The following is a 10,261-nucleotide window of genomic DNA, read 5'->3' as shown; positions in this document are numbered from 1 at the left end:
ATGTCAGTCCCCCCCCACCAACTTTTCGGAAATATCTGTAAGGGTAATTATACAATTATTGTTATTGAAATATGGATTACATAAATGATACTTCATAAATATGATGTCCCGTTGTCCAAAGGAATTATTATAATTTCAGTGTGATTTACAGTGTTTCTGGTCTCTTCTGATCAACATTAATGTTAGTTCGAAGCTGAAGTTAAGGAGTGCCAAAAGTATTCATCAGAAGAATCGTTCTTCTTCTTCTTGAGAACAATTTTATTTTTCACCAACGGTTCATAAAACTCCCCACATATCTGACACACAACGCGAGATCTGTAGCCTATTTTTAGTTTGTGTCAAGATGCAAGAATTTAAATTCTTGTTACAGGTTTGTATTGAAACTGCGCGTACGTGATTCCTATTTATTGCTCTTTAAATATCGGAACACACAAAAAGCAGTACAACTGTCTGCTTGAATATTTTCGACGACAACGGAACATTTTGACTGTTATGAAGTGCTTGAAACAGTAGGGTTGTTCTGCCATGGCGAAGCCAAGATGCTATTTAAAAACTCCCATGAACATTTTTTTTTTAAATGAGACGTCTCTCAAATTTGGATTTGATTTTGAAACTAATTCCTAGACTTTTATAAAACGGGACAAATAGTGGTTTTTAATAATATCGACGGGACGACCGGGACACGCCTCTGAAACGGGACTGTCCCGGTTACGTATGCATGCATATATGTATAACAGTTGATCTTTCCCTTCACACTCACTATGATGACAGAAATGTTGAATACCAGCTAGATAAGGGTAGCACGGTATCTCTGGATGTATGGAATGTTCGCTACTACCTCGGCCGCTCGTACCAAAATCAGAGCAGTACTCATTTAAATGCGAGGGAGCCATTTGTATTGACTATTGCGCTTAGAATTAATGGATATATTTATAAAATGTGTATAATATATGTATTTCCATCGTATTAGGAACTCCACACTTAGTCAAAGATTTTCAGTTAAGCGTAGGGATGCATTTACAAGCCTGTGAAGAACTCAAGTTGTTAACAAAATTTTCTAATTCTCTCATAAATATTTGTTTCTACACAAGACAATATTAGTGAAATATTTTGTAGGTACTTTTTTATATAAACTTTTCTACTTCTACATTTCAAAGAGAAAGAAAAAGCGTTCAGTTCTAGAGAAGAGGAAATTTTATTACAAAAACGGAGGAAGAAAGCCTGTTGTCAATCTTGAAAATAAATAACCCCCCTTTTAAATGGAGTATTGAAGCGAGAGTCACTTTTTGTCCAATCATTTCACTACAGTGTACCTAGTGATAGATATATTTTGTTGTATCCTGATCTTTAATAGTAGAAGTGATGAAATTGACACCAAACTTGACCGAAACCTTTTTCTTAAAGGTATGAAGTTATGGTACGTACATGTGAAATGCATGTCTCGACAATGGGAAGCTGAAAGGGGTAGATTTCTTTCATTTAAGTTAGGGAAACCTGTAGAAGGACTTCTCGACCTTAGGTACTATGAAACAGTACATAGAGGTCAGATATAGCTCCAAAAAGGCAGAGATGGCAACATTGCATGCATGCATACATACATACATATCTACATATGTACAACAGTCGTGTGAAGGAACGTAGTTATGAATTTCTGCAGGTGAACATGCAACATATGCAAGAAAACAATCTCGGTAGTTCATCTGTTGGCCGGAAATATTGTTATCACGCCAATTCATTTGTTACTGAGCGAATGAGGAATTGCAGCTGCCAGAGAAGTTGGAACTGATCGGGACAAGTAGCTATATCACGCCTGCGAGAAGATGTCTGTTCTAAGGTTCCTGCTCTTCACAATTACCATCTCCTGTTGCATTCTAGCTAACATTGCGGATCCACATTTTACAACAACAGTGAGTTTTTTCCATATACACTTGTAATCAGTTGATCAAAACAATGTACTTCATAATTGATTTTTGAACATTAATCTTTTGGGTTAATTCGTAGCTACGTAGAATCATCCGTTTCGGATATTGCGCGATTGGAATATCATATTTAAAAACAATTGTCAACATTAGTTTGGATGATCTATTTGCTCATTTACAAGGTTTGCATTCTTATTAGTATTATGAATTTCAGTGGACATTAAATGTTCTAGAAGTGACAGACGTGGTTTCAAATTCAACCCTTTCTTGGTACATAAGACAAGATGCGAAAAGGCTTTAAAAAATATTTTATCTGCATGGAATATTAATAATTGGCACCCATGTTAAATAAATCAGTCATAGGTCAGACAGAAATACTAGGGTGGGTGCCTCTAAACATTTTGACCTTCAGGGTCATTTCAAGGTCATATTGTGATCCATAAAGGTAAAATCTCAAAGCCTTTCAAACGTAGTCATGTACCATATCAAAATAAAGTTACGAGACAAACAGTTTGGTGATATTTTTAGGTCAGAATATGGATCTCAGAAGTAGTCTTTGTAGATGAAAGTCCATTCCAATATTTCTGTCAGAAACGTGGTGCTTAACAATCAATTCATTACAAGTTTTTCGAAGCCTGCTCAGAGAAAAATAGCCCATGTTCCAGTCTTGACCGTATTCTATGTACGGCCCTCGAGACAATTTTAGATATATCAAAAAGAATAAATAACGATATGCCAATAATAAATTGTGGTATGAAAGTTTTGATTGTATTATGCTATTAAAATATCTCAATAAACAATTTTATCAAACACTCATACGCTCAAGTAACTTTTGAAAACGATAGAAATATATCAAGAATAAGCAACAACTGTTGGTCTGCAAGACAAAGAATACTACAAAATTCAACAAACTAACCAAAGTGTTCTTAATATATCGAAATATACTTCACAAATTTAAATTTGTTTTTTTAACACCGAAAGTTTGAGTTCTTGTTTTTAAGTCCACTTTTTGCACAGATAGAGTAATCGGGACTGAATTTTCTGTTTAAGGTGGGATCCGAACCACTGTGTGTATTCACTACCAAAAGTTAGCGTATTCAATTCTGAGTTAATCATACTAACAATTTTTTTTCGAGTATGTCTTATATTTTTTATGGTCGTGAGAACAAAAAAAAGGCCAGTTTTTTTGAGTTTTGCAAACGATCGCTCTTTTTGAAATTATATAAATCAAAAACGGGTTGTCCGATCGTGACGAAATTTTAGTATGAATGAGGCACAAAAATTCTAAAAAGAAATCTTGATTTTCATATTTTTAAAATTGGTCAAGAAACCGTTATAATCAATTTTGCGAAACAACTTTCTCCCAGTATTAGGTAGTCCTAGAAATACAATGTTAGTTTTGTTTTGAAGCTCTTTGCATCTGTTTATAAAATCCAATATCGTTATCAATTCACATTGAGAAACCGATTTTACACATATTTTTATTCAGCAGAGTAAAGAAGTACTTGGAACGTGGCACCACGCCACACAGCAATGTCCGTTGAACAGCGGAAACTGCGGGCTGGCACTATGAGTCGGTGCTTCCTGTGTTGTCACGTTCCACGTTCATCTTTACCCCGCTGAATAAAAATCTGTGTAAAATCGGTTTCTCAATGTGATAGCTCTTTTCACGATAACTCTTTGCACGATAAGAAACGTAGCTGCCAGTAGAACAACATTCACGTAGTACTTTTTCCGGCCGCGTCGTGTCTCTCGGCGCCACTGCTGCTGTCTGATTGGTCTGTTGCATAATCCCCGCTCCCCACTTCCCCTGCCAGCTTCTAGAACGCCCGCCGTATGAACTGAAAAGAGCTATGAATTGACAACGAAAATGGATTTTAAAAACAGATGCTATAAGTTTCAAAACAATACTAATGTATTTGTAGGACTACCCAATACTCAGAGAAAGTTGTTTCGCAAAATTGTTAATAAAGGTTTTTTGACAAATTTTAAAAATCTGGAAATTAAGAGTTGTGTTTAAAACCTTTCTGCCTGCACCATACGAAAATTTCAACACGATCGGACAAGCCGTTTTTTATTTACAACCACCCGCCGTCCATACACAACTTTTCTCGAAAATTTCATAATATTGCTATACTCTGTTCCGATAATCTGTGAAGCAAGGCTTCGCGTAACTGTTGAGAAGGGAAGAAACCGAGTGGCCTGAGTGAAGAAGTACACATTGCTGCTAACAGCTGGTAGCTGCAGCCGCATATTCCTCTTCATGCGCTCACTTCCCCTATGACACGTTCATTGGTCGAGCCCACTCGAATTACTACTTGCGCAGAGACGTGTTTTCGTTCGCTCGCTGAAGAGATTCCAGAGATAATATGGAATCATCTGAACAAACGATTGTTGCTTGAAATTCTTGAAAGAGTATGTGTTTTACTGAACGAATAGGCAGGTAATAGTTAATTTTTCTTTCTTATCGACTAAGCGATGAGAAAGAGGAATCTGTGTAACCTTTGAGTTTTGTCGTTGTTTATGAGTGCTCATATCCCACAGTGCATCACCAACTGATCGACTTTCTCAAGCATAAAGCTTTGAAAAAGATTGCTAATTTTCATCGTGGTTTCCCGCTACAGTACAAGAATAGATAAGAATATATACAGTGCATTTTTCGGTCGAGGTGTCCCCAGAGCGGCGGCTAGCTCGGCGGGAAGTAAGATCGCATCTGTCGGCATTTAGACCCACAGCTGTACGCTGACTTGTCACTCGACACGTCAGTGCTTCATCATCCAGATAGCTGGTGTCCAGTTTGCAAGTGTTTGTAAAGTTTTAAGGTGTTAACAAGTGCTGTGGATTGTTTTTGTTTTAGCTTATGTATTACTGGTGCTTTTCTGCAGTCTAATAATGCCACGCTATACGCACAATTTAACACAACGAATTTTTATGTACGACTCTTACGTCATTACGAATTCTTGTAGGGAAGTTAGAAGGCGTTTTGCAGCAGAATTTCCAGATGTTCCCGTACCATACGGGGAGAGTGTTCGGAGACTTGTAAACAAATTTACGGAAACAGAGTATGTTCTTTATAAGAAACAAAGAGTGAAACGGCGTGTTCTTACTGAGGAGAAATTAGACTACGTTGGAGCACGATTAGAACATTCCCCTCAAAACTCCCTCCTGTGCCTTCCACAAGAAACATACATTTCCGTGACATCTGCGGGGCGAGCTACTAACCATACAAGGTCAATATAGTCCAGGAGTTGCTACAAAATGATCATGAGAGTCGACTGAATTTCTGCAAAATTGCATGTTGCAGAATGTTACTGATAAAGTAACTGATGCGTGTTAGTGAAAATGTCCTAAAAAGATGCCGTAAATATGCGGAAGCAGGAGGACAACATTCCCAACACCTCTTGTAACAAGGTGCGTGCTCATCTGTCCATATACTAGGTTATTTCATTTCATAGCTAGCGGTTCCAGTTACGCTGATGTTGCATCCAGTTTGCCGGCAGACGCGATCTTACCTCCCGCCGAGCTAGCCGCCGCGGCGCGGGCACCTCTACCGAAAAAGACACTGTATATTTTCTAATTAATGTTATGCATAATTTCATATGAAACTGGGATTTCAGAGTTTCAACCCAGTGGCATTTCCCTTCAGCATCGCACAGAAAAATGCCACAGGTATGGTCTCTGTGGTACAGTGCTATCCAGTCTTCAACGTCAAGATGACTTGCAGATACAGGCCTCAGGATCTCTTCCTGTGGGTCCAAGGATAGACGTGCACACAGCGGGCAAGGAGGTCTAGCAGACGTTACTTAGGAATACAATGTAGAGGAATTCGACGTTAACAAACAATACTATTCTTTTTGAAGAAAAAGTAAATCATTTTCAAGCACATGAAAGTTCCAGGCAACAAGAAGGTGGGGCATTATTTCTTAAGTAACTGTATTTAGCAATGACAAAATGGTGGTATTTAATTCTTTTTATCAACTTACGAAGGCTAACATTGTACAGGGTGGCCACGAATTAAAGGGGCACCTTTTGTCACTGCATCTTATGAATTAATTGAGCTAGTATTTTTCTTCCCTTTTTATCTTTCTTTAAACGTATGTATAACCGACATAGCGGAAGAAGTGGATGTTGTTTAGAATGGTAGTAAGTCGCCTAACTACTGAGCAGCGTGTCAAAAGTGTAAGTGTATTTTCCATTACCAATAACTTGAAGCTGAAGTTCAGCGACGAATGCTGCAGGAATGTGGAGCTCTAGCATTTAAAAGTGACTCTCTCAAGAATAAACAAGTTATTTGATGCTAAATTCAGGTTCCACGTACATCGTTACTCCGTTTTGCAATGTTAATTGACAATAATAAGGGATTTGAAAAACAGGCACAACAAGCTTCAAAACAAGACCAATATTGTGTTTGTAGGACTACCCAGTACTAAGAAAAAGTTGTGTCACAAAATTGATAAGAACGTTTTTTTACCAGTTTTAAAAATCTAGAAATTAAGAATTATGTTTAAATCTTTTCTGATTGCACCGTATTAAAATTTCAACACGATTGATTGATTGATTTGCTTTATCCTACTTCGTATTTTGTGCCACTTTTGGCTAATTTGCGAAAATGGGGATGAGTGGTGATATTATGTAATTGATGAATCGACACTCACAAACATCCATGCCCAGGCCGATATTCGAACCCCGGATACCTTGCGTCGTAGCGCAATGTGCTAACCATTCCGCCACCGGAGCCGGTTCAACACGATCGGACCACCCGCTCTTTATTTATAGAATTTGCAAAACTCAAAGAAACAGGCACTTTTTTTTTGTTCTCATGACGATAAAAAATACAGAGCATTCCCTGACATTCGCTACGAGACTCGGGGGTAAGGGGCCCGGCATCAGCGTTTGTCTTTCCCGGTGAACGGGTCCCCGACAGTCGCTAGAGTCGGCTATTAAAATTACAGTTTTCATATTGTGTACTAACCTTGAGTACAGAAGGTGTTGAAAATGATGTCCCTCTGCTGCAACACATTCCTGGCATCTCCGAAGGAAATTATCATTTACACGTGCAAGTTCGTCTACTGTAATTCTCCCGATTTCTCGTACAATAAATACTCTCTTTTAACTCAATGATGGTGTGCGGATTGTCTTTGTATACTTTATTTTTTACATTTCCCCATTTTTCTTTTCACTTTTATTCGTAACTGACCCTGTTACTCTAAACGTTTTACGAGGTTTAATATAGTGGTCCTATGTGGAACGGGAACACAAGGAAATTTAGTTACAAATCGTCGTCGCACTTGTGCACAATTCCTCTTTCCGAAGTAACACTCGACAAGATAAATCCTTTGTTGTAATGTAAACTTTTGTGGTGCCATATTAAGCCACAATCTTCAACACACGGACACGACACAACACAACTTCCGAGGGAGGATTATACTGGCGTCAGTCTGCAACGTCAACAGAAAGGGAAAGAGAGCGAAGACTGGGAGAGCGAAAAAACAGACTGTAGCGTGCGAATGTCGCGGGTGGTCCGGACCGGAAAGACAAGCGCTGACGCCGGACCGCTTGCCGCCGAGTCTCGTAGAGAATGTCAGGGAATGCTCTTTAGAAGGCGTGCTAAAAAAAAATTGGTTATTAAAGGTTAACGCAGAATTGAATAAGGTAAATTTTGATGTAACTCATATTTTATGTGGGTCTAATGGTTAATTTCTAATTGGAGTCCAGATTCGAGTATCCATAATTTTTAAGCCGAAGATGGAATATCTAGAATAGGGGGGGGGTAGAAGGGGATGGAGAAAAAGAACCGGGAAATAGGCGAGTGAAAACTCGGGACAGGTAGTGAAAAATGGAAGTTACGTGACAGTAGATACCAGCCACGGGTAAGAGTGTGACCCTTAGATGGGCCAAATCTCTACAACTCGTTCTAACCTCACATGGGAACCTGGTCCTTACAAGTACTGATTATTCACCGCACTGCCATGGAAACGGACTTAGAGAAAGTTTTTTTGGTATTTCAAAATTTACTATAATATTACAAAGGCAAGGTGCGAATTTACGAGAAATGACGGAAAACAATTATTTTTAATAATAATAAAATATATTTTAAAATGTAAAAATTATAAAGGAAGTAAATATTGCTTTTTCAACTTGGTATTCAATTGAATTCGTTTATATAAAACATCTAAGTAACTATCGGAGAGCATTTACCCAACTCAAATTGACAAAATTATTGTGAGTATTTGTACAATATTAGAGAACGTACACGCACAACGTTACGTTCTAAACTTTTCAAATAAACGAACGTACTCACTCGTTTTCCTTCTTCCAATACCACATGCAGATATTTTCACAGTCATTAAGAGCATTGAGTAACACCTCTCTAACATGAGCCAAGTCAATTCAATACCTCGGCGGGTTGTGTTTGTATTGGAGTGTCAGCCCTTGTTGGTCTTTGACTCATTATTTTCATTGTACTGATGATATGGCAGGATTTTCTTTATGTTATTTTAGTCCTCTCCGCAACTGTCGCAGTTTGGATTTCCTTGTTTTTTCCTCTCATGATACGATAAGATGTAGCAGTTCTATGTATAGTATTAGATTTTATTATATTAGTCGTCCATCCTTGGCAGCTTACGTATGTGTCGCCGTGGATTTTGCAATCCGATTTCACTAAAGGGATTGGAATGCTGTGGCTGAAGTTCCCATAACTTTAATTTAATTTAATTCGACGAGTAAAGTCGAAGTGTATTTCTTCTCTAAATTCAACGTTTGGAGTATATCTGTCTGCTGCAGTAATAATCCTCAGAGTCTTGCTTTATACCTATAACATGAAAGTGAGCGAGTAATTATTATATAACTGCACCTATATAGACAACGAAGGAAGCTATGATTCAATAAAAAAGAATTGTTTCTTGAATTTTAGTGATAAAATAATGTGTGGGCCTCGGAGCTGGGATACTTCATACGGTCCTCACACCAGCTTCAATGACGTCACAGGATTAGACAAGTATAGTCAATTTACAAAATTTTAAAAGTGCATTATAAGAGTATAATAAATTTTATTTAGTTTTCTGACTGAATCGTCCTTTCTTATTCGCTCAGAACGTTGATTTTACTTCAAGAACATTTCAAATGTTATATGACATGAGAAAATACGTAAATAATATTTATAAAACTAAAATCCAGTCTTTACCGTTCTGCAAAATTTACCTTTACTTTTCAAATTACCAAGGGAAAAAGGCGATATAGATAAAATGTTATCCTACATTTGAAACTTGCTCAAAGTTGTAAAGAATTATCATCGTTAGTATATAATTGCTATTGAATAGCTGTGGAATAAAAACCTATGGCCCAAGTGCTGTATACAAGATCATTTTGTAAACGTTTACGTACAGAAGGTTGAAAACGAGCTTTTAAGATTGGAATTTCGTATTATATAAGCTTTCCAATTTTGGAAACTGAATTCCCGTTTGTAATTAAAGCAAATTTTTAATTTTCTAGAAATCTCGTAAATATTTGGCTGCACAAGTTTGGTTGTAGGTTACAATTTTTGAAAGTCATTTTTCGTATTAAAAATTTTACATGCAAACAAAGACAGAAAGTGTACAAATACTAATGCAACAAACGTACTAGCCTAACCTATTCGAAATACCTGGTAGCTAAGAACACCAATCTTAAACGATCTAACAGTAATTGAAGCCTATGAAAGGGATTTACGATCACACAGAGAATGAAACTCATTGAGAATATCAATGCAAGCAACTTACTTCAATTAAGAAGTCCAAAGTAAATAGCAGGAGAACACAATAATCCTCATATTGCATACAAACCCATACATTTACTTGTAACTGATCAGGATATACGTACTTATGTGATAATAATTATTATTCTTACTCTGAAATAAATATATTTACAGGAACACTTTTTCGAACAATTCGCTCATTCAAATACATGTATTTCCCCAAAACACACGACTTATATTTTGAGGGCATCAGCCCCAATCAGGGTTGTTAAAGGTCCAAGAACCAGTAAATTCTAATAGGTTCTATTGGTGCGTACTTTTTCAATGAAAAAAGGTTCCTGGACCGTATTAAAATTGATCCGAAAAAAAAAAGATTCTTCGACCCTATTTAAATTCAGTTGGAAGAAAGGTTCCTGGACAGTATATAAGTTAAGCCGGAAAAAATGTTGCTGGACCGAATTGAAATATTTTACAGATAAAAGGTTCTTTGCGGCCTAGAACCCATTTACACTTGCTGATTCTGGACCTTCGAGGACCCTGGGATTGTTAGATCCAGGAACCCATACATTCTAATGGGTTCCGTAACAGGACCGGAATTTTTTTCACGCAC

The 10,261-nt window shown here is 37.4% G+C and overlaps 1 protein-coding gene across 2 annotated transcripts in view; it reads left to right on the top strand.

The window, feature by feature from the left end:
* Positions 1-1,752: 1,752 nt before the first annotated feature.
* LOC146000089 (uncharacterized) overlaps positions 1,753-10,261 on the top strand; it is a 216,517-nt gene continuing 208,008 nt past the window's right edge. Inside the window, exon 1 of one of the 2 annotated variants that reach the window (XM_083137422.1) lies at positions 1,753-1,907. In XM_083137422.1, the coding sequence (XP_082993548.1) occupies positions 1,821-1,907 (87 nt within the window). In that variant the 5' untranslated portion in view covers positions 1,753-1,820. The remainder of the gene's footprint in view (positions 1,908-10,261) is intronic. The other variant, XM_083137420.1, reaches the window with a different exon arrangement.

Source organism: Lepisma saccharinum, chromosome 16, assembly GCF_977018435.1.
Source record: "Lepisma saccharinum chromosome 16, izLepSacc3.1, whole genome shotgun sequence".
Taxonomy (NCBI): Eukaryota; Metazoa; Arthropoda; class Insecta; order Zygentoma; family Lepismatidae; genus Lepisma; species Lepisma saccharinum.
The sequence above is the reverse complement of the archived record's forward strand: the minus strand, read 5'-3'. Positions and strand labels throughout refer to the sequence as shown.